The sequence below is a fragment of the Elgaria multicarinata genome, chromosome 11 (genome assembly GCF_023053635.1).
Source record: "Elgaria multicarinata webbii isolate HBS135686 ecotype San Diego chromosome 11, rElgMul1.1.pri, whole genome shotgun sequence".
Lineage (NCBI taxonomy): Eukaryota > Metazoa > Chordata > Lepidosauria > Squamata > Anguidae > Elgaria > Elgaria multicarinata.
The window spans coordinates 21366042-21391711 of NC_086181.1; the positions used below are offsets into that span (position 1 = coordinate 21366042).

Genomic DNA, 25670 nt, shown 5'->3' on the forward strand with positions numbered 1-25670 from the left:
TCGGACTGACATTGGGTCTCAGCTGAGACTTGCACTGGAAGCTGTCGTTCACTGGGTTGGACGACGTGGTTTGAGATGGGGAGGTCTTTTTCACACTCTTTCTCAATTTGAGTTTAGGTTTGGCTCTCCACAGGTGTTGGTGATTCACCTGGGAGGCAATGATCTCGGCCTTCTAAAAGGAAAGGCCTTAATTATACAGGCTAGGGAAGATTTCGAGTATATTTGGAGGCGATGGCCATTGACATGGATCGTCTGGTCTTGTATGTTGCCTCGACGCCTTTGGCGTGAGGGACATAATGTAAAAGATCTAAATAGGGCGGTTCACAAGGTGAACAGAGAAATCAGGATGTTCTTGTGGGGTAAGCGCGGATGGGTCATTCCGCACCCCAAAATTTCCCCGGACAGAGCACATCTTTATAGGGCAGATGGGGTCCACCTTTCCGATGCAGGAAATGATATTTTTCTGCAGGATCTGAGTGCGGGGTTGCAGGAATTTTTCCCTGGTCGGTGGGGGAAAGAGGACCTAAGCTGAGGCTTGGTCCCCTTTTGTGGCAGGAAGGTGCGGGAATCTAAACCTAAGACAGGGACGGTGAGCCCACTGGCACCCTGGGCGGTGAGCTGCATAGCCAGAGGACCTGCTCCTCGGGGTTGTGCGGCTTACGAGTCAGGCTATGGCGTGCGGTTGGAGACCATACTCGCTGCATCTACCCACTGTCCCTTATGGCAGTGGGCGGGGGGTGCAGTGGGATGGTCTCTCCACACTCTCAGAGTGTCGTAAAGGCGTGGAGCCGAGGATTCGGCTCCTAGCCTGGAGAGTGGCTCGCCCTTTTGGCAGGCAGTAGGCCTGTGTAGATGTGAGATTCCCGCACTATCGCACTCAGATCCGTGGAGGGAGGATTAGCCTAATTATTCAATAAAAGAGGCCCTAGTTTCACCCAAATGCTCTTGTGTCCGTGTCTTCTTTCTTGCGTCCTCCCTGACCCACAAGTAGGGACCTCCACCATAGATTGCATCCGAGTCTGTGTTCAAGTGGAACGTGTGACCTGAGTAAATCCTGATCAACAAAGGATCTCACTAGGGATGCTCTCATGCATCCATAGTGAGAGCTTCCTGTAAAGTACACTTATAGAAATCATTCCAAAATGCCACAACATTATATAGTTAAACTTTATGAATTATTTTATTCACTATATACACTTATACACACAAAAGAGTTTGAATAACTGACATCTCCTTAACATCAGTGCATATAACTCCAGCTGATTTGCTTAGTATTTAATTCTTTTACATATCATGAGAAGTCAATGGTTTGTACCCCATTAATTTCTTGATGGCTTCCTTCACTTCTCTGGTTTTCAAGCTATAGATAATGGGGTTCAACATGGGGGTGAAAACACTATATTGGAAGGAAAAGATATCATCTACAACCATTGAGGAGGCTGTGTTGGGCCTCATGTACCTAAAAAAGCCAGCACTGTAGTATAAAATTACAACAATGAGATGGCAACTGCAAGTAGAGAAGGTTTTCCTCTTAGCTTCTGCTGAATGAATCTTCAGGATAGTTGAGATGATGTACAAATAGGACACGAGAATAACAAAGAATGAAGAACCCGATACTGCACCAGCACTTATGAAGAATCCCACGGTATTTGGGGATGTTTCTGTGCAAGATAAGGCAAGTACAGATGGAAATTCACAGCTGAAATGTCTGATAACGTTTGAACCACAGAACACTAGCCTCAATACAGGTAACGTATTTACCATAGCATATACAAAACAAATTGTCCATGCACCAACCACTAGCCGTCTATACAATGTTCTGTTCATGATTAGTACATAATGCAGGGGCCTGCATATGGCAGCATATCGGTCATATGCCATTGCTGCCAGTATATACGCTTCAGTGGTTCCTGTAAAAATAAGAAAAAACATCTGGGCAAAGCAGCCATGATATGAAATGCTCTGGCTTGCACAGAAAATCAGCAGCAGCTTAGGCACAGTGACCGAAGAAAAGCAAATATCGACAAAAGCCAGGTGGCTTAGGAAGAAGTACATGGGGTTGTGGAGGTGACTGTTGCCCCTTATTACCACTATAATCATCATATTCCACATCAGAGTTGCAGCATAGATAAAGAAGAACACCAAGAAGAGGAAAATCTGGACCGGTAGGTTGTATGAGAATCCCAAGAGGACAAAAGAAGTTACCGTGGTTGACTGATTTCTCATTTCTATTTTCAGTAGAAGTGTAAACTGCAAGAGAAGAGAAGAGAAGAGAAGCAGGTTTCCATTTCCCTCCTCATTTTGATTTCATTTATTTTTATTTTAAAAAAACTAATTTTGTTTTGAACTGGGATGGTGGGATGCTGGGATGCTGCAAAGTGAAGTGCTGCCTGCCAGTGACCATCTTCATGTTGGTGCAAAAATAGATAAATGGGTTTGTGCTTTACAGCTCAACACTACCTTGTGCATTGGGCCTTTCACAGGTTACAATTTTTTAGTTCCAGTAGTTTGATTTCTGAGAAATTGATGTTTGTGACTGGCCGTACAGTCACCAACAAAACTTCATCAAAATTCACAATGTGCCCACAAACCCAAATAGGATGGAAATCTTTGCTCTTGAAGGTCACTAGTCCAAAATAAATAAATAAATAAATAAAATTATTATTATTATTATTATTATTATTATTATTATTATTATTATTATTATTATTGTGGATCTCTAATTTTTGCAGTGATAGCATTTTCTGATCTCTGTTTTCCCCCTCATTGTTTTGTCTGTTAGTTCAGATCCACATTGGTCCTCTAAATGTGCAGAGAGCTGAGCATAATTTGTGATTGTTCATTGTATTTCCCATTCAAATCAGATAGAAGCTAGCTGGCGTTTTGGCATGGGTTTGATCTAAACTCCCCATGAAAAACAAAATCTGGCTTGCCTCCTTGTAGTTCATGTGCTGTTTTTATTTATTTATTACACTTCTAAATCACCCAATAGTCAGAGTTCATTAGGCAGTTCATCATAGTTTCCCATTCAAGATCAACCCGGCTAACTAATGCACATCCATCCTACCTAATGCTCATCATGCTGTCCATTCAGCCTTCTGCTGAACAAATTTGCAAAATGGTGGACATGATGCAAATCTAAGATATGAGGGTAAGGAGGAAACTGATTAAACCCAACACAAATGCAAAGATAAGAACAACAATGCCATTGTTGAGAGCATAAATACAAGATAACTCTGAGGATGAAGGAAGCTAACAGCTATATTGGGTGATCACTGATTGTATTGTTGCTTCAAACTGTAAACTTAGTCAAGGCAATGCAATCACTGCAGCATAGACAAAATCCATTACCCAGGCTCCTTCTGGCAAGTGTCTCCACATTTTTCTTTTGTTTTGTGGTATAATGCAGTGGAAGACACATAGTGACATACTGATCATAAGCCCTAGTGGCTGAGATGCTGGATACTGCAGCAAAAGCAGCATGGAAGAAGAAGATCTGTGCAATGTAGCCTTCCCAGGAAATAGTTTTCTGCTTTGATATTAGGTTCCTGAATATCTTTGGAACAGTGACAGATGAATAGCAGATATCAAGAAAGGCTAAATGGTTGGGAAAGAAGAACAAGACTAAGCTCGGTCATGGTCACCAGCATGATTGTCCCATTTTGTAATAAAGTCACTAACCACAGTATTTGAAACATTAAAAAAAATCAGAAAAAACATCCCACAGGGATTGATCACTGAAGAGTCCCAAGAGTATAAAGGCTGTTGTTGCAATTTGACTTTCCATCTTAGTTTATTCAACTAACCTAACATCTGTACAAATGGAAAACAAACAGAATTGGTTTAATATGTAGTAAATACAAGCAATGTTTAAGTTATTGCATGGAAAATATACTTTCATTACAATTTTAGAATAGTTGCAGAGAAATGCCTGTGGATGAATAATGTGGGTGGGATGTCTTATGATTTCAGTAGACACAGAACAAGATAGATATAACACAGGAATATGTTAATTTTAAAAAAAAAGTTTCAACTCTAAGCACAAAGGAGACCCCACCCCATCCGCATTACCAGATAGCAAAAATATGCATGCTGCTATGAAAAACTGTTACAAGTGTTACAAAACCACTTTCTGTCCTACATCTACTCATAAAGAACACAAATGTCATGTTGATTCTGTCTGCAGTCATAAGCAAAATTCTCCTTTTAAAATAGGGGTCATCGGGATGGATTCAGATTTAATTATGTTCAGAGGAGATGCAATTATGCTTATGACCCACTGAAGTTAATGGGTCATAAGTACCATTAAGTGTGTGTGTGTGTGTGTGTGTAGTGGGGCGAGAGGATGTTGCTGCTTTAATAAATCAAACCATGTTTCCCATGAAAGCTTTTCTAGAGAGAACTCTTCAGACAAATGTGTCAAATGGGCAAAACATCTGAGGAAACTGGAAGGAAAAGCCACAATAATTACAAAACAATCATCCGACTTCTTCAAGTTTGGAAGGGTAGCACATCTTTACTTAAAATCTGAATTCCACTGTAAGCAAAATATGAAGTGGCTCATCCCTTTAAGAGCCCCTTTTTGGTTCCTCTGACTTCTTGGTTCCTTGCGACACTGATATCTGTAGAAGGAACAAGTAGCATAGTTGGTTCCCTTAAAAGGATACCCAGTGCTGCTTCCTCTCTATTTCCAGTTAACCTGAGACATACCTGCTATCCACTGTAGCTACCAGACATGCCTAGAAAGAGACTGCTACCCACCTGAGATTCAGTCCATTCAAGTAACTACTGTGAGTCCACTTAGGCTTATGAGTATATCAAAAAGAGTCTCCATCCATTTTGCAAATATTTGGGGAATTAATTCCTTTAAACAATGTGAAATGAAACACACACTTTAAGAAATTTGTTACTTCGTTTTTTACAGACGCATCTTAATCTTGATTGATCAGTCTCCCTAAATACTGGAGAGTCTTTTCTTGAGGAAGGCAGTGTCAGAAGGGAGTGATGTCATATCTCTCTCTCTCTCTCTCTTAATCATTCATTTTTGTTTTTTGTTTTTGTCTATGTAATGTCCTTTTGGGGATACCATTGCAACCAGAACCAACTGTGAATTGATTCCTCCTGAATGATCTTAATTAGTCAATTTAAGATTATATGGAGCCTATCTAGGCAATAGAGTCTACTGTGACTTGCAATGGTTCTCCAGGGTTTCCAATATTGGTCTTTCCCAGATCTGTTGTATGAGAACGTGTTTGTGGAGATGCTAGGAATTGAAGCTGGGAATATTAGAAAGTAGCCTTCCTTGACATCCAATTTTCTTTATGCAGTGATGTAGTGATGCATTTATGTATTTTGAATGAAGGAGCATTCCGTTATGTGAGCTGCCATCTGCTGTCTCATCTGCTGCCCTGACAGAAGTTTAGCTCCTCAATGAAAAGTCTGCTTCATGCTATTAAACTAGTCATATCATATTCCTCATGTTCCTGTGAACTATGGCTCTTTCTCTATAGTAGACTGCTAAATGCAAGTCAAGACATCTAGTGGCAGACACATAGTACCCAAGAACTTGCCATAAATAAATGCTTTGCTCACATCTTGCCATGCTTATTACAAGCAAGCCCAGGTTGCACCTATAAGGCTCATCCTCAATCTCTTGGCACACAGACTCCTTCACCATCTTAGTCACCCTCTGCTGGAACGATACCTCAACTGCATGTGGTCTAAGGCAGCCATTCCTGAATGATGATAATGACTGATGACAACAAGGCATTTCAATTGTTGTAAATGCATTCAGACATGAACTAAGTGAAAATTACAGCAATTAAATCTATTCTTTAATGGCATAGAAAGCATTTGGCACTTATGTATATGCTCTACATACCCCATCATGGGTGTGTGTTTGTATCCTGTTGTTTATATGACACAGCCACTAACTCGCAGCCACATTGCGCTGTTCCCTGCAAAACTGTACTTTTTCAATGTTTTGTTTTACCATGACTTTTTTTTTGCATTGCTCTGATGTCACCATGGTTGTTTGTTGTCTGTCAATGGTGGCTTTGGTTTGGATGAAGAGAGTGTGCATAGTTAGGGGTGGGTCCCAGTGCAGGGCAGGTGCCGGAATGCATGGCAGGAGGCAGGCGATGGGCTCAACAAGCCTATTAATGCTGCCATGGCAATATTAAAGACTGGGGAATGAATGTAAGGGCAACTATGATGAATATTGCATAAATTCAATGAACTGTGGCAGTGCAGATGCACTGCTAAAAGCTTTCAAAACTGTGCAGCTGCCAGAAAACAAGAACAAAAAGTGTTTCTCAGTTTTTGATTACTCGGTATTTGCTGCCTATTACCATTGATATTTTTTTTGTGGCTGGATAGCCCATGCTCACTCCTTCCATATGACTATATCGATGCTGCTTTTCAGCAGTGATGCTGCAGGGTTTGGGGGGAATAAGTAGGCAAAGCGACTTTGTTTAGATAGCCTCTGGATTACGTATGTTTACTGAAGAGGTAAAGGAAACTTGAAACTCTAAATTGTAGCATAAAAGTGCCTCAAAGTAAAATCTAGGGACATGGGATTTCTTAAACAACTGCTATTAATTGACTCAAGATTTCTCCCGAACGATAAATTACAGTTCCAGAAATAAATTCAAAATATTGCAACATTATATAGTTTAAATTTTATGGACTGTTTCACCCACTATATTCACTTATACAGAAGCAACAAGATTTTGCATAATTTACATTATGTTAATACCAATGCATGTAATTCCAACAGATTTGTTCAATATTCTTTTTTCTTTTCTTTTTTTACATAACATGAGAAGTCGATGCTTTGCACCCCATTAATTTCTTGATGGCTTCCTTCACTTCCCTGGTTTTCAAGCTATAGATAATGGGGTTCAATATGGGGGTAAAAATGCTATATTGGATGGAAAAGAGGTTATCCACAACCATTGAGGAAGCACTGTTGGGTCTCATATACCTAAAGCAACCAGAGCCATAGTACAAAACCACAACAATGATGTGTGAACTGCAAGTAGAGAAAGTTTTTCTTTTAGCTTCTCCGGAATGAATCTTCAGGATAGTTGAGATGATGTGGATATAGGACACAAGAATAACAAGCAATGAAGAAGTCGCTACTGCACCAAAAGTTATGAGGAATGCCATGATATTTGGGGATGTTTCTGTGCAAGATAAGGCAAGTACAGTTGGAAATTCACAACTGAAATGGTTGATAATGTTTGATCCACAGAACACTAGCTTCAATATGGGTAAAATATTTACCATGGCATATACAAAACTAATTGTCCATGCACCAACCACTAGCCATCTACAAAATACTCTGTTCATGATTAGTACATAATGCAGGGGCTTGCATATGGCAGCATATCGGTCATATGCCATTACTGCTAGTATATATGCTTCAGCGCTTCCTGTAAGAAGGAAAAAAAATGTTTGAGTCAAGCAACCATGATATGAAATGACCTGGCTTGCACAGAAAATCATTAATAACTTTGGCACAGTGACAGAAGAAAAGCAGATGTCAAGGAAAGCCAGGTGGCTTAAGAAGAAGTACATGGGGCTGTAGAGGTGACTGTTGCCCCTTATTACCACTATGATCATCATATTCCCCATCAGAGTTGCAGCATAGATACAGAAGAACACCAAGAAGAGGAAAATCTGGACCGGTGGGTTGTATGAGAATCCCAAGAGGACAAAAAAAGTCACTGTGGTTGTGTGATTTGCTATTTCCATTTTCAGCAGAAGTGTAAACTGCAAGAAAAAGAAAATAAAAGGTTTTATTTGTTACTCAATCATCTTGAACTGAGGTCTCCAATGTAGCAGCCATGAAAACCCTTGGGTCCACAGAAACATCTCTTGACACCCGCCAGGTTCTCTGCCCTTCCTGATTTTGATTGTATTTCTTAAGGTAGATGGATAGAGATAGATAGGTATATTTAAACAATAATTTGCTTTTCAACTGTGCAGGTCACATGCTGAAAAACAAAGTGCCAGTGTCATCTCTATTTGAGTTCCAAAGAATGGTTTCATGGTTCACTGCTCAAACCTCAATTCTGCCTTGTAGTTTGGTTTTTTGTGAAGTTAGTATTCTTTAAGTCTCAGTAGTCTGACTTCTCGGAAATTGTTGTTTTGTGACTGTCAATGCCTATGACAGTTCAATTTTTTGAATGGAGAAGCTCTAGCACAGCTGCCAATTTGTGAGAGAACCCACAACACTCTTATCAAAATTCTAAACATCTCCACACCCAAAAAGTGTGGAAACATATTTTCTTGAATATTGCTATCTCTATTTATTTATTTATTTATTTATTTTCATTTATTATATTTCAAAATTTGTTCTACATTGATTGGTATCTAAATCCCGACTCTGATAACTACTTTATCTTTAATGCATGTTTAATTGGGACAATTGCCAAGCAGATGCATTGTCAGGAGAAGACCATCTCCAGAGCCATAAATTCCATGCAAATGAACCTACTTAGGAGCCAGTGTTTTAAAGATCTTTTTAGAGTCTCAGCATCAAACATTCCACCTCTCTGCCAACAAACTGGCAAATAGTGCATCAAAGCTGAGAATAAACAGCTGAAGGCACACCTTTGTTTACACACACACACATACACACACACCTTAGCTAGACCTAAGGATTATCCCAGGCAAATGGAGGGATCATCCCTGCCTGCTCCCAGGATCCCCTGTGTGTCATTTGGATAAACAGGGATATCCCGGGACGATCCCGGGATATAGGCCTGGTCTAGCCATGGCCACTGTGTACTTCCATTGTAATTTTTCAAACTGCTCAATGTGGATGGATGCTTATCTTGAAATAAAAATGTTCAAGCTGTTTAAAATCAATGCTTGTTAGTCATCAGAGAATCCACACAGGAGAGAAACCACACAAATGTTTGGAGTATGGCAAGTCTTTTGCTGAGAAGAAGGCGTTGCAGACCAGGTAAGGTTTTTTTTTTACTTAAGCCCCCCCCCCCATCTGCCCTCCCTCGGTGTCCTCGTCGTCGCCCTCCACCCTCCCTCGCTGTCCCTGTTGTCGCCCTCTACCATCCCCTCGCTGTCCCCTTTGTCGCCTTCCGCCATCCCCTCGCTGTCCTCGTCATCGCCCTCTGGCATCCCCTCTCCCTCTCCCATGTGTCGCCCTAAGCCATCCCCTCGCCGTCTCCCATGTGTCGCCCTAAGCCATCCCCTCGCCGTCTCCCGTGTGTCACCCTCCGCCATCCCCCTCTCCTGCCGGTCTGGCCTTCCCTCCCCCATCTCCCCCCCGGGATCAAACCCCCCCCTTGGCGCGATGGGCACAGCGCTTGTATGGGCGCTGTGCCAAGCCTGTGGCTTTTTGCGGCTACTTGCGAGGCGAGTAGCCGCAAAAAGCCACGGAAGTCTCTAGACGTTCCGCAGCCCCAGCCTCAGGCCGGAGCTGCGGAAAAGGCGCGCCATAAGCGACTTCGCTTATGGCGCGTTAGAGGAGGCCTCAGTGCAGTCTGGGGCCGGATTCCCCTGTGCGTCATGTGGACGCACAGCAGGGAAACCGGCTCTCAAGGCGCGCTAAGGCCTCGTCTATCAAGGCCCGAAAACTCATGTAACCCATCAGATGGTCCACACAGGAGAAAGACCCTATAAGTGCTTGGAATGTGCAAAATGTTTTTCTCAGCGATCACTGCTTACTAGACAACAGAAGAGAGTCCATAGTGGCAAGAAAGTATAGAAATGTGAAAGAAACCTTACAAGTGCAGGGAGTGTGAAAAATGTTTTGTTGGCAAATCACAAAGAATGCAAAGATGAGAAAAGCCATACTAATGCGTAGAGTGTGGGGCACCTTTCCCCCGAAAACTGAGCTCTTTGAATATACGAGAGAGTCCACACAGGGGAGAAACCATATAAATGCTTTGACTGTGGCAAACATTTTTCCCAGAAAGGACACCTGCAAATGCACTAGCAAGTCTACACAGGGGGAAAAGCACATCAATGTTTGGAATCTGGGAAATGTTTTCAAAAACACCAGAGGGTCCGCATGGAAGAGAAAACATAAATTTTCAATTTTGTATACTTTTTAATGCTCACTGTTTTTAACTTTTGTAAACTGCCCAGAGAGCTTTGGCTTTGAGGCGGTATATAAATGCAATAAATAAATAAATAAATAAATAAATAAAATAAACATCAAGCAACATTGACAATAGCAATTCACAATAGCAGCTCTCTATACTTGATTAATGGCCAAGAACATTGCAACTGCATTTGCAGTTTTCAGTTTTAATAAGGACCTACCAAACCAGCTGCTGTTATCAATACAATTATGAGTTTTTGCTAATTCTAATAAGGGTTCCCTTTTGTCACTTATCAGCTAGGCATCTTAGGCATCTTAGGCACATCATCACAAATCTGTTTGGTGTTACATTTGTGCCAAAAGATGAGAGTCTGCCAATCACGGTTGCATTGTGAAACATAGCTCCACAATTTTAGCTCTGATACACCCAGACCTCAGAAGGCCCTTGTTCTTCCCTGTACACTATGGGGTCAATGACAGGGCCTAATTAACAGAAGCTTGGCTATATTTTATTAAATCACAAAAAAGACTTCATTTGAAATTAAAACCAATTTTGTCATGAAACTGAGAGCAGATACAGTAGAATTATAGCTCATATAAAAGAAGATCTCAGTGCAAGAGAGTGATATTTGTAAATTACCTGCTTGTACACTTTGTTCACCCTTAGACACTCTTTTCTGGGTGCCCCTGCTGAAGGAAGGTAAGGAGGTAGCTGCAAGAGAGAGGGCCTTCTCAATTATCAACCTCCCTTATGAAATGCCCTCTTGAAAGAGGTATACCTGGCAAGTGTATTGTTATCATTTTGGCACAGATCTTTCCTTTCTCCAACTCATTCTAGAGTTATAGTTCTACTTTTTATGACAATAACCCATCCTCACTGAATTTGGACATCATGATAATAAGTCATGGTGACCAACTGGCTTACTTGAATATTCAGAGTGGCCATTGACACGTGCTACCACCCACTTTAGGCTGCAGTGGTCATGCAAACCAGCCCATTGCATTTGGTGTTTGGGGAAGGATTAATAAATCACATCTAATCATTAATAAATCACATCTAATCATCTATTTCACACCAGTGTTTTACTGGATAGAACTCTTGAGGCAAACATATTAGCTTTTACATGGAGAAAACAACAGAGAGGGTTGAAAGGAGAAGCCAAAATAGTTACAATAGAATTGACTGACTTCTTCAAGATGAAGAAGGGTTGCACATCCATATTTCAAATCTGAGTTCCACTTCAAACAATGTGCACCTAAATTTTGATATTCCTGCACAGGCAGGTCAGCTCAGAAGTACTGAGGGATGTTGGAAGAGCTTTACTAAGACAAGTAAAATTGTTTAGGGATCACACATTTATGATCCCTTTTTGGTATCTCTGACTTCTTGGTTCCATGTGATCCTGACTGCAAGATGAAAATGTTGATTATTACTAATGGGTAGACACACCATATTCAGCCCCTTAAAAGGATGCTCAGTGCTACTTCCTTTCTATTTTGAGATAACCTGAAATATACAACCTACCCATAGCAGCTATCAGACAACCCTAGAGACAAACTGCTACTTACCTGAGATTCAATCCTCACCAGCAGTTACTGTGGCTCTGCTTAGGCTTAAGAGTATTTTAAAATAGAGTCTCCACTGACTTCTCAGTCATTTGGGGAATTCATTCCATGAATCAGTGTGAAATGAAAAGCATAGCAAACTTCCCTAATCACAAAATAAAAATAGTTACTTTCCTTTGACAGAAGCAAACAAAAGCTTTGCATCTTATTCTCAGTCGTTCATTCTCGCTAAATACCTTTTCATGAGCAAAGCAGTATGAAAAGGGATTAATGCCATCTTTTCTTCTGGAGTCATCCAATAAAATTTCTTGTCTATGTCATGTCCTTTGGGGGATTCCGTTGCCACCAGAGCTAACTGTGAGTTTATTCTTCCTGAAGACCATAATGAGTCAATTTAAGATTATACATAGTCTAGTCTATAGAGTCTGCTGTGACTCACAATGCTTCTCCAGGGTCTTGAATACTCATCTTTCCCAGACCTGTTGTATGAGAACATGTATGTGGAGACACTAAGGATTGGATCTGGGTATACTAGGAAATAGCCTTCTTCCTTGACATCCAGTTTAATTTGTAAAGTGATGTATTTATGTATAACGAATGAAGGATCATTCTGTGTGCACTAGTTGCTAGAGAACATGGGTGAGGGTGTTCTTGCACCATGTCCTGCATTGTTGGTCCCTGGTTGACAGCTAGCTGACCACTGGACTAGATAGACCCTTGGGCCACAGCTAGACCTAAGGTTTATCCTGGGATCATCCAGGGTTCACCCCTGCTTGAGCACTGGATCCCCTGTGTGTCACCTAGATGAACAGGTTTGACCCCTGGACGATACAGGGATAAACCTCAGGTCTAGCTATGGCCTTTGTCTGATCCAGCATGGCACTTTTTATGTTCATATGAATGAAGGATCATTCTGTTATATGAGCTGCCACCTGCAGCCCGAGGTTGTTCGGCCCTGACAAAGTTGTAGCCCCTCAATAACAACTGATGTTCATACTGACCAATGAGTCTTACCAATGTCTCTCATATTCCTGTGTACTATTGCTTATTCTGTGTATTAAAGGAAGCTGCTAAATGCAAGTCAAGGCTTCTAGTGGCAGATACACATTACCAAAGAACTTGCCATAAATAAATTATTTGCTAACATCTTGTCATGTTTACTACAAGCAAACTCCTTCACATATGAAGAATAATACTGTGAAGGGGCAAAGTTGCACCTATAAAGCCTATACCCAACATCCCATGGCACATGGGCTCCTTCCCATGTTGGGCAGGAATGTCTGGAATATGTCAACTGAATGTGGGTAGAAGCTTCCCTTAAGTTTGGAACCCTGCATAGTACTTCGGTATTTGGGGGTGGATCCAGATGTAGAAAGAAATACTAAGGCCTTTTGGCAGAGTCTGGAGGGAGGCATAGGATAGTTCAGTTTCCTAGATCCAAAGTCGGAACCAGGAATCCAGGGTCCCCTCCCTTTACCCTCACAGCCAATAGGTGGTAGTATCACCATCAACCTTGGAGAGAAGGGAAAGATGACATTCCCATAGGCAGGGAGGGCAGAAGACTAGGGAATCCAGCTTATGTTGTGTTCAGAGGCAATTTGTCACCCTGCATAGGTCTTTGCTATCTTTGGTTTGGATCCAGACTGAGGCAGGATCTACACTACTGCTTATAACGGTTTATAATGGTTATGACAACTGTTCAGGCCCAGGACACATTACATATACAGTTTTCATACCATTTTAAAAGTGTTATATCCTGCTTGGTGTAGATCAGCCCTGAGTCTTACTTAGAGCAGACCCACTGAACTCAATAGGACTTAAGTTGGTTTCAAAGGTCCTTCTTGAAGTAAGCCTATGTCTAAATTAAACACAATTAAGATATTTTCATTTCCTACAGAAAAGACTCACCATTGTCAGGGAATGTATCTAGGGATGTCAGATTTCTGGTATTTTTTTTTAACATGTGCAATTTATGGCCTATAAAAGTCTGGATCACAGTTGACAGAGGCTGGAGAACCAATATTACAATTGTCCAGAAACCACTGGTAAATGTGGAAAAGGCTGAGGGTTGTATTAACTGGAGTATCCCACAGTTTCAAGGAGAACATCAAGGCATTTGTTCTGGGAGCTGGTCCTGACAGGATAGTTTGAATGTCAAGTGAATTCCACCTCTACATTTAATCCAGGACTATTAAATTACACCTGATTATCAAATGTATGGAAAATGGTGTTATCAGAACTGCAAATATTACAAAGTTTTAAAAGAGATGCTTCAGTGTGATAATAATGAGAAACATAGAAGTGAGGCAATAGTTATATTAAAAACTTCTTCAGGTCACAGTGTAAGTGCTCAAGTCAAAATTAAGAACATGCAAACCTAAAATATTAATGTATTTCACACAGAGGTTGCCCTGCCATGCAGCAGGGTGAATTGGGTTGTTTCAGGAGGTGCTATGAACAATAGAGAGATGAAGGCAGGAACTGGTGGTTGATGAGTGGAGTGATGACTGGTCTTTTAGACCAGGGACATGTGGAAATTTGGTTTCAATTTGTTAAGTATCAGGGCTTGTCCCATTCACATCCCTGAACATTAATAAGATTGTATTTTTCAGGCAAAGTTCACATATTTCCAATGGAGGGAAAGTATGCATGTGGGTAGGGGTGGGCAAACCCACCTGAGCCAGGCCCAGGTGGGGTTGTTTGCCCCATCCACCCCCTACTCTTCTGAGGCTCAGCCTGGCCCAGGATGTGCACAGCAGCCTCCTGTGCATGTGGCAAAAGTGTGCACTTCTCCCTTCTTGCATCATTGGTGGCTGCCTTTGATGCAACAGGGGAAAGCACACTTTTTCAGGAGTCTTTGTAACTTGTGCATTTCCCTGCCCATTGTGCCAATGGTGGCCTTAAAGGCCCCGTTGACACAATGGTAAAGGTGTGAATGCAATTTGAGAAAATTTTTGGTGTACACGTGCTCATGATCACTTTCAAGTCTTTGAACAGGGCATTGTAATGCGTAGGTCGATAAAAAAGATATGAGACATGTACAGTTGGATTTAAACAGGGCCACATTTATTTAAGATCTGCAAAGGGGCAAAATCCTATAGGGCATCCAGTAAGGCCTGAAAACAGGCCTATCTAAGTTGGGCAAGCCATTCATGGCCCATGGATTGGTGCTGCAGCATTCACCCTCCCCACGGGCCTGCCCCTTGTTGGGTACAGAGACCTTACAGTGTCACCCCCGACTCAGGTCACAGGGCTCGGAGTGGGTGAAAAGAGTTGCCCTCAAAGGTAAGCCTTATCTCCCAGCCTGGCTGCGGGGCTCAAAGCTGAGAGCCTCAGAATTTACCAGTCACCCTAACAGTGCTTGTGAATGCTCACTAATCCTAATCCCTCTCTGGAATGCCCCTACCTAGCTGCCTATAAACAAATGTGACCAAATTGTGAATCAACAAATAAATTTATTTAATACTCGCTAGCTGTCTTACTGTGTGGAGTAGGTGAAAAAACTCATGAGCAATTCAGAACATGAATAAAAAATTCCTACTCGATCCACTAATGACAATCAGCAAGCTCACACTGCCTACAGGGAGGGAGGGAGCCGTGCAAACAAAAAGGAGGCTGGGAGGGGTGAGTTCCCTTTTATACACATTTAGACCCTTCCCAGCCTTGTGCCACCATATTGTGCCCAGCCAATGGCTGGCAGGCACATCTCTTCTTTCTCCCCCACCCTCAAAGGCTTCCCCATGCCCAGGCTGTGCCGGGTGTAGCAGAATTGCACTTCTCATACATGCCTACACTTTTTCCATTGGTACAGCAACAACCAAAAGTTCAAATTCAAGAAAAATGAAGACTCAACCTTGGTGTGGGAGAACTATAGCAAGATGAAGTCGTAATCGTTCTCCCATCCCTATTTTAAAAGTTGGCTCTTCCTGATTGGGGATGACATTTGGACCCCATGTCCAGCAATGCAATGTTTTAGCCTCGCACTGGCTCAACCTAGCATAAGATTATTTTTTCACTTTATTTATTGCTGCTGTGGAGTGTATACTTTAGCAATGAAATATAACTTCATAACAGCAGCAGCAGCAGCAGCAACAACAACTGACAGCTAAATCACAAATACGTCCTTTAGATAGTATAATTTTGACACATTATATAATGTAGTTTTATTAAGTCTATTTTACACAGCCAAACATACATTCATTACTTAATAAGCATGGAACTCAGGGTCGCACAATGACATTGACTGCTAATAGACTCTTGACTAGCATTAGTGTTCTGATGCTTAAACTGCATTCTTCATGCAATAGACAAAGAAATGGTGGAATTCACTGCTACAGCATGTGGTGATAACCTCTGGTTTAGGATCAAAACCCAAAGTTCTAAGGCTAACTGTAGCACGGGGCAATCTTTAACAGGATCACAGTTGGGGAGGGAAAGTATAAACCTCACATCACTGTGATCTGTAATGTTAATGCAAAAAGAAAAAAAGAAGAAAAGAAGAATGTAAGCCTATGTGACAGGGTTTTGCTATTCTATTGTTTTACTCTGTACAGCACCATGTACACTGATGGTGCTATATAAATAAATAAATGAAGAAGAAGAAGAAGAAGAAGAAGAAGAAGAAGAAGAAGAAGAAGAAGAAGAAGAGCTTGTGCTTACTATTAAAACATTGCAAAAAAATATTTACACTTAGATACACACTATGCATTTAATGAAAAATGTAGCTTGGCACTAAGATGGCTTTAAAAGAATATCAGTCAACAAATATTAGTTACATTGACTAAATGAAAAATCTCATGTTCAGAGGCAGTAGTGCCTGTGAGGTCCTCACCACACCAGGCTGAAATCCTGCATTTTTCCCTGGGCAGACACCTGATTCAAACAGAAAATGTCCTTTCTCAGCAATGTTCTATATTTTTCACACTACAGCACCATCTAGTGGCTACATTACTACTCAACACCATCAATATACACCATTGATATCTCACATTACTGTTTGTATCAGCTTATCTCTGGTCTTTTAAAAAGTAGGATAAAGCCCCAAAAGCGTGGAAGTCGCTCTGGATGCTGACATGTAAAAGACTCACAACCTTCCATGAATGACCAATTGAGACCATGCAATAAAAGTGTCATGCAGAAATGCTCTGAATACCAGTCTGCCTAATTATTGACACTCTCAAAGAACTCTACAAGGTAAGTGAGACAGGGAATACTTTTGTGGAAGCCATGTCTTGATTCTTTTACAGCTGAACTTGCACCACTACATGCTTACTAATTTTATCTTTAATAAGGCTTTCCATTAATTTATCCAGCACATGCATCAGCTAATGTAACATACATCGCCTGCCCAAGGGTCTCTACTTCCCTTGCTTGGCTTCGTCCATTTTCTTCTACTGCCCCTTACGCCTGGAACGCTCTTCCAGAACATTTGAGAACTACAAGTTCAACCACAGCTTTTAAAGCTCAGCTAAAAACTTTTCTTTTTCCTAAAGCTTTTAAAACTTGATTTTGTTCTGACTTTATACTGTTAGTTTTACCCTACCCAGTGCCTGTTTACCCTACCCTGTGCCGGTTTGCATTCTCTTCCCCTCCTTATTGTTTTATTATGATTTTATTAGAATGTAAGCCTATGCGGCAGAGTCTCGCTATTTACTGTTTTACTCTGTACAGCACCATGTACATTGATGGTGCTATATAAATAAATAAATAAATAATAATAATAATAATAATAATGGAAAGGATACGATTATGATCACAGAATCAGATGGGACACTCTCTTCTGATTAAGCAGTGATTGGTTTTTTGAAATGGAACAAAACATCAAGATTTTAGCCTCAGTATCTTCCTAAATGCTGTTTTCACCTCCTTGTTCTGTAAGCTGTAGATGATGGGATTCAGCAGGGGTGTGAAGATGCTGTATTGTATGGAAAATATTGCATCTAAAAGTAGTGATGAAACTGAGTTTGGTCTCAGATAGCGGAAGTAGCCTGTTCCATAGAACAATATTACTATGGAGAGATGGGAGCTGCAGGTAGAGAAAGCTTTACGTCTCCCTTTGGTGGAATTAATCTTCAGGATGGTTGAGATGATGTAAATGTAAGAGAAGAGAGTGAGAAACAGGGAAACAACACCAACAGCACCTCCAGAAATGAAGAACAACATTTTGTTTATGAGTGTTTCATTGCAGGAGATAGATAGGATAGAAGGGAGCTCACAACTGAAATGCCTTATGATATTTGGCCCGCAGAACTGTAACTTCATCAGTGGCAATGTGTTTGCAAGTGCATAAAAGAAACCAATAACCCATGCACTGGCCACTAGGTTTTGGCACAATACTCCATTCATTATTTCCACATAGTGAAGTGGTTTACATATAGCAGAGTATCTGTCATAAGCCATTGCTGAAAGGATAAAAACTTCAGTAGTAGCTGAAAGCAAGATAAAGAATGCCTGTGTGAAGCATCCATTGACAGAGATGTTCTTCTTCTTTGTAATGATGATCTCCAACATTTTTGGGACAGTGACAGAAGAATAGCAAATGTCAAGGAAAGAGAGGTGGCTCAAGAAAAAGTACATGGGGCTCTGCAAACTTGGATCGGTCCTTACAGCCAGCATGATCATGATGTTTCCTGCCAGGGTTAGAAGATAAATCAAGAAGAAAAACAAAAAGAACAAAATCTGGAGCTGTGGGTTGTTTGTGAGGCCAAGGAGAGAAAAATAGCCTTCAATGGTTTGGTTTGCCATTGTTGGTTAAGTCTGACAATGAACATCTACAAAAGTGGGAAAAATGTAAATAGCATATGTTATAATGTTCATTTGTTTCTCTTAAATAGTAACTAGGCTAAAATTAAATAACAAGTGTAGAAGCATGTTAGCCCTACAGCTCATCTCTAACCTAAACCAATGGTTCCATCAGATCCATTAATTTGAAAGAGGTGTTTCCATAAAAAAAAAGGACCAACCTGGTCATTTCTGATACAGCAGTATTTACATTTTACTTACCAAACGCGGACATTTCATTTCCACTAAGTGAAAAATAAACTACTCAAGTCTTCCCAGTAGCTATCAGACTTCCTTTGACCTTTCTGTCATGGACATTTCATGTTCTTTGCAGCTTTGGTTTGTGGGCCAGGGTAGAATGAAGCAGAAAGGAGCAAATACTGGAAAGGCGAAGAAAAGAAAATTGTGCAGTGTGCAGGTTCCAATACTTAACCTCACACACTATCATAAGCAAGCTCCTATATGTGAATACTTTAAGGACATCCCCTAAACAGCTAAATTTCGGAAGGCATGGACATTATACACAATGGGCTCATCTACACTAAGCAGGATATCCCACTATGAAAGCAGTATGAAAGCGGTATATAAGAGGCAGGAGCCACACTACTGCTTTATAGCGGTATTAAAGTGCACTGCAGGATCTACCCGACTGCTTTATAGTGGTACTTAAGTGCACTGACAACTGTTGGGGCCCAGGACACTATATGCAGTATAACACTATGAAAGTGGTATGAAAGCAGTATATGGTATGTGTCATGGACCCCAACAGCTGTCAGTGCACTTCAATACCTCTATAAAGCTGTACTGTGGCTCCTGCCTTTTATATAACTCTTTCATACCACTTTCATAGTGCAATATCCTGCTTGGTGTAGATGAGCCCAATGTGACAAAGAGATGCAAGACCTGGTTGTAGGCATGGAACAGTATAAATAGCAATCTATTCCACACTCTAGTCTTCAGCTCTCAGTCCAGTTTCTGTCCATGGCATTGGTGGGAGGGGGAGCTGTACATGGAATAAGGAGACACCATCTTGTCCTTCACCAAAGGCAACAAAATGTCTTTAACAGAAGTACCAACTTGACCCAGACTCCCTTTGCCACAGTTGGAATAAATCTATATCCTCCACCTCTAGCGTTTGCATCTACTGCCAGGTGCTGCACAGACAGAACATGGCTGTGCCTTTTTCTTGCATCCTAGTCTCTTCTCTGTCGTCATCAGTTTTATGCAAATTTATATGCATAGTTCCTGCACTGTGATTTTCTATGTGTTGTATAAAACATGTTTAGTAAACAAAGTGTTCTCTTCTAACACTTCGGAAGTATGTTTACATGCAAAGACACACACACACACACACTCATGTGACCTAGAATACGAATATTTGAAATCATTGCATTTAGTAGCTGCTAACTTCTAGACTATTGTTCATTTCTATACATAATGTATCATACTAACAATACTAGTGCAAAGATTAAATCTCTAAAGAAACATTAGAGATCAATTGTCGTCATAATTAGATTGCAGCTATCCTCATCTTTCCTTTTAGGAATGTATTAGAAGGTAATATTCTAAGTCCACAAATGGTGTCATCTTCTGGAGTGATGTACTTACCTATCTGATGATAATAGCAGCATATCGAAGTCAAGATGTGAGGTTTATATCTTTGGTGCAATTGTAAAAGATATGAAATGGAATATGTAAAGATGCACTAGAGATGTATTTTATATCTTTTACATTTACACAAAAATATTTTTTAATATTTATTCATTACTCTGCCATATTTTAAAATAATGTAAAAAATTAAAATTAGGCCAATGTTTTTTAAAAGGTATATTTACCTATACTTTTGCCAGCCAGTGCAAATCAGCAATTTGAACTCATTTAAAGTAGTTTTTAAGACCATAAAACTTGAAATTTAATATTATCTTTCTCTTATAGAATTCAATTTTTTCAACATGGGCAGAGAATGGGAGACAAGTGTATGCTTTGTTCTTCCTTTCCTCTGCCTTGCATTTCATTGACTTTTCCTATAAACAGAGGAACAACATATCATACACCCCAACAAGGACAAAGGCTCATAGGTGTATAGATAAAACATCTATAGGAAATCCCAATTGTTCAATTATTCTGGTTCTGATCTATACATTATTAGGAAAAGTTCAGGTCAATTTATAGAAGTACTTCAGAGCATGCCTGAATGCATTAATTGCTTCTCATGGGGGAAAACTGATCATACAGTCAGAAGAGGCCTGGAGACTAGAGATGCTCTTGAAATTACATTCATCTTTTGATTACTTCATATATAGCACCATGCATACACAGTTTCTTGCAGCATTTCTTTGCCCATCGGGTTTTGAGCACTGATAAAACATGCAAAGACACATCTTGATGCATTGGAGTGTTCCTTGTGTACTGCTCCCATATTTTAGTCTTCAACATATGACTAATGATGTGCATAGACTTGGGTGACATGTGTCAAGAATCTTTAATCACAGAGTAATAGGGGTGTCCAGGTGAGGGAACACACAGGTCAAAGGTTTAGAATTACTCCAGTGTGTTGTACATGAGGCAAACTTTGAAGATGGTCTGGAAGCTTCAGCCACTTTAAAAATGCTTGCAATAATACTCATTGGAACTAGGCATTGCAGGCGAAAGGAGGGGAATAAAGAGATGAGGCATGTGGGTACGATATCAAATTTGGGCCACATTTATTGAAGATCTTCAAAGGGGAAACTGGGTGAGCCCTAATCTATGCCAGCAACTAGCTAGGCAATATATTGGGTGAAACATTCTCTCCCTGCTGAGTGGTGTCTGTAAGTTTGCCATACCCAGGACTAATCCCTATATGGGAGGAGAGGCCTTCCCATGTCACACACACACACCAGGCTGCAAAACACTGGGTGAGGTGAGTTGGCTTTTCAAGTAACCCTTATTCCTCAACTGGGGCTGCAAAGCCCTTAGCGGTGGGGAAGGAGGATGGGATAGGGAGGCTCACCATTGGTGGCCTAGATGTAGTACCAGTGGTGGAGGGTGGTGCTTTCGGTGCCCCTCCATTCCATCTCTTTGACACACAGCTCCCTCCCTCTATGCAGTGTGGGCTTTGCTGGGCATCCCTAGCCTGTCTGTTTGGCCTGGTCTATGTGATTTTTCACCTACTTCACTCTGGTTGAACTTATTCAGGTTAATTCAGTCACATTTGGGAGATAGTTGTGGGCATCCTTTGGGGGAACAGTGTTGGTAAGCATTCAGCAGCAGTGTTATGGTGACTGGTAATGCTTGAATTTTCCAGCTATGGGTTTTGTGGCCCCAGCTGGAGGATAAACGTTACCTTTGAGGCCAACTCAGCTCACCCACTTGGGGTTTTATGACACTGTGGTGGTGGTGGGGTGACTGGGGAAGACCTCCCTTCTCCAAATGATGGAAGCTTGGGGGAAGGTGACTTCACAAGCATCACTCAACTGTCATTTAATGTTTTGCCCAATTAATGGCAAGGTTGGATGCTGGCCTAGGCAAGATGCCCACTGAGGTTATTTTCCCCATTGCAGTTCTTTCAATAAACGTGGCCCAAATTTCATCCTTGGTGGATGGCTGGTTGGCCGCTGTGTGAACAAAGTGCTGGACTAGATGGACCCTTGGTCTGAACCAGCATGGCACTTCTTATGTTATGTTCTTATGTAGTATTAAACTGTAGATTTTTCAGAACAGCAGCAAAACACACACACCCAAGCAACCAATACATTCATGTTCATGAGCAATGAGATTTCTGAATTTATTGAGATGGATGTTCACTGATTCATTTAATAAGACAGAATACCTGGCTGGCTCACATGATAAAAAAATCCCATAAATCCAGAGAGATCAATAAATAATAACACAACAGGATAAAATGATCAGATGTCACAAGCTCATCAGATGTTAAAATGCCTGAGAAAATGGGTCTTCACCTGGTACTGAAGAGAGGTGGCAAGTGAGTCTTCCTGGAGAGATAATTCTGTAACTGGTCACCACTCAGGAGCCTTTTCCTGATGCCACCTGCCTCATTCTAATGTACCTGGTCACCCAGAGGTGTGCTTCAGATAATTTCCGTGCAATGTCACAGACATTCCATGGAAGCAGACGTTCCATTAGGAAACCTGTTGTTGACATGGGAAGCACTTCAAAGAGAAATACCAGCATTTTGAACTAGGCTTAGAAATGGGGTGGTATACAGTGGAGCTCTTTAAGCATGTGCAAGATATATCCCAACGAAGGTTCCAGAGTTATTAGCCCAGTGGCTATGCTTCAATTGGTGCTTCCATTGAACAATGCATTTCAGCATTCTTATCCAAAGGTAATCAGAGAATGGAAAATCATGGCCAGGATATCTCTCTCTGGGAAGGGTCAGAGCTTGTGCATCAGCCTCAAACTATTTGTCAGCTCAATGCCTATATATTAGCTGTTTTTTCCCTTAATTTTACTAATTTTGCCTAACACATGCAATCATTGGCTTTCTTAATTAGTTTCTTGATTAGTTTCTTAATGGCTTCTTTCACTTCCCTGTTTTTTAGGCTGTAGATAATAGGGTTCAACAATGGTGTTGAAATACTGTATTGAATGGAAAAGTATTCATCCATAATTATTGAGGAGGCAGACCTGGGCCTCATATACCTAAGACAGCCAGTGCCATAGAGCAGAACCACAACAATGAGGTGGGAACTGCAAGTGGAGAAGGTTTTTCTTCTAGCTTCTGCTGAATGTATCTTAAGGATCAAAGAGACAATATTTATATAAGACAATAGAATAACAAAGAAGGAAAAAATCATGAGTATGCCAGCAGTAATTAAGAACATAATAGTATTCAAGGACGTTTCTGTGCAGGACAATGCAAGTAAAGATGGAAGTTCACAGCTGAAATGGTTGATAATATTTGGACCACAGAACACAAGCTTCAATACAGGTAATGTATTCGCCATAGCCTGAAAAAAGCTTACTGCCCAGGCACCACTAACCAGCCATCTACAAAACACTCTGTTCATAACTTGTACATAATGCAGGGGCTTGCAGATGGCAGCATATCGGTCATAAGCCATTGCTGCAAGAATAAAAATCTCTGTAGTTGCTGTCAGAAAGATAAAAAACATCTGGATGATGCAGCTATTATATGAAATTGCCTGGGTTGCATAAATATTGAAAAGTAGTTTAGGCACTGTGACAGAAGAAAAGCAGATATCTATAAAAGACAGATGACTCAGGAAGAAGTACATTGGGCTGTTGAGGTTACTGTTGCTCCTTATTACCATCATAATTGTAATATTTCCTATTAGTGTTACTACATATATAAAGAAGAATATCAAGAAGAGGAAATTTTGGATCAGTGGGTCATATGAAAATCCCAAGAAAACAAAAGAAGTTACAGTTGTGGTCTGGTTTTCCATTTTGATCAAAAGTTTGAGCTGAGGAGGAAAGAGAGAGAGAAATTAATACTCTTGGTACCTAAAGTACCTAAAGCCATCATGATACAAATCCTACCTCTCCCTAAATTTGTTTTTCAGCCAATAAGTAAAAAGATAGGGATACTTACAAAATGTACAGTGGATGGATTCTGACCGATGTGGCTTACATAGTTCATCAGTAACCTTGCTATGGATGGTCAGATGAGAGGGCTGGGGCCAAATCTACACCAAGCAGGATATTCCACTATGAAAGTTGTATATAAAAGGCAGGAGCCACACTACTGCTTTATAGCAGTATTGAAGTGCACTGACAACTGCTGGGGCCCACTGATGCATACCATATATCACTTTCATCCCACAATATCCTGCTTGGTGTGGCTCCTGCCTCTTATATACCACTTTCATACTGCTTTCATAGTGCAATATCCTCCTTGGTGTAGATCTGGCCTGGGAAGGAATTTCCCCCTCACTCATGATCAGCCTTGTGAAGCAGGGTTTTTCCCACAGCCATGTTTTGGTTACTGTTTTAATCTGCTCTGCTTTCTTCACAATAGTCCTGCTTACCATTTTATGCATTGGCCAGGCTCTTTAATAGACAGGTTGGCTCCCTTCTTGAGTTTGGGGCACACACTTAAAGGGTCATGGGATTTCACTTTAATATCCAGCCTAACTTAGGCAAGGATGGTCATGGTATCTGTCAGTGTGATAGTTGGTTTGAGAGCAGCCTTGTGCCAACGTCTCTCACAACCTTTTTGGGGAGAGATCTTCTGCCACTGTATTGTGACCACCACATCCCCACCACCACATTGTGTCCCTTAACCCCTTCTGAGGTTGCATGCCCCCGTCCCTTACATTTACCATTGTCACCTCAGCTCTGTATAGAGCTGCACTGCCAACAGCCTCACAGCTACTTCTTCAGGCCACATGGCTCTTCATAGAATCAACAAAGTCACAAAACGAAGGGGTGAGTGGCACACAATGAGGGAAACAGAGGGTAGGCAGCTGTTCCAGAGAGCCCCACCAGCCACTCTGTCACTGCAATGAATGCCATGGTGGGACAGAGTCTGGCAGGGACCTCCAGAGCTCCCATTGGAGGGGAAGCAGTGGGGCTGCTGTGACAGTGGTGGGCTGGGGCAGAGGTGGAGCAATTCACTGCCCCTCCTTCTCTTTGGCTGGTGCAGCACCTCACCCTACTTCATAGGAGGGCCAGTCCTACCTCAACCTGTTTTACACACCTTGCTTCCTCCCTCCACAATGGTATGTAGGATGGCTTAATTTGCCTGACAGCAATCAGTCTAACAGAAAGATGGTTCCTTTCCCCATGCCAAACTCACCTGTGGACTCACCTGTGCTTGCCTCCCTGGACATTCACCAACCCCAGCCGTCTGCCCCTGATTGGCCCACTGGGTGAGCCATGACGTGATTTGCGAATGCCCCAGCAGCCACCTGCCCCCCCTCAGTGAGCTGCCTTTTTTTGCAAAATTGTAGTTTGGGTATTTCCATAAATCTAATATTGTGTAAATGGCTGCTGTGAAAAGGCAATTTACTTTACATTACACATATGTAATCTTGCATAAAAGACCCATTAACAGCTGCCATTTTTGCAACATTAGTTTTATGGAAATACCTGAGCCACTATTTTGTGTGTGTGTGTGTGTGTGTGTGTGTGTGTGTGGTGGTGGTGGTGGTGGTGGTGAGGCAGCTTGCTGAAGGGCATCCGCAAAAGGGTCCAGGAAGTGATGGCAGCTTGGCAAGTGTGGTCCATGGAGGCCACGTCAGGGGTGTTCTGCTGTATTCCACCCCCCCATGTCATCTCTAGC

At 41.4% G+C, this 25670-nt stretch overlaps 4 protein-coding genes across 4 annotated transcripts; all 4 read right to left on the bottom strand.

Annotated features, from left to right (window-relative positions):
- Positions 1 to 1284: 1284 nt before the first annotated feature.
- LOC134405358 (olfactory receptor 8H2-like) lies at positions 1285 to 2226 on the bottom strand. The gene has a single exon (XM_063136604.1). The coding sequence runs from the start codon at positions 2224 to 2226 to the stop codon at positions 1285 to 1287; it is 942 nt and encodes a 313-aa protein (XP_062992674.1).
- Positions 2227 to 6810: 4584 nt separating this feature from the next.
- LOC134405359 (olfactory receptor 8H3-like) lies at positions 6811 to 7758 on the bottom strand. The gene has a single exon (XM_063136606.1). The coding sequence runs from the start codon at positions 7756 to 7758 to the stop codon at positions 6811 to 6813; it is 948 nt and encodes a 315-aa protein (XP_062992676.1).
- A 9703-nt stretch (positions 7759 to 17461) lies between these two features.
- On the bottom strand, positions 17462 to 18385 carry LOC134405360 (olfactory receptor 5A2-like). Its single transcript, XM_063136607.1, has one exon. The coding sequence runs from the start codon at positions 18383 to 18385 to the stop codon at positions 17462 to 17464; it is 924 nt and encodes a 307-aa protein (XP_062992677.1).
- Positions 18386 to 22884: 4499 nt separating this feature from the next.
- LOC134405361 (olfactory receptor 5G9-like) lies at positions 22885 to 23838 on the bottom strand. Its single transcript, XM_063136608.1, has one exon. It carries the CDS (start codon positions 23830 to 23832, stop codon positions 22885 to 22887), a length of 948 nt encoding a protein of 315 aa, XP_062992678.1. The 5' UTR covers positions 23833 to 23838.
- Between the last annotated feature and the right edge of the window lie 1832 nt (positions 23839 to 25670).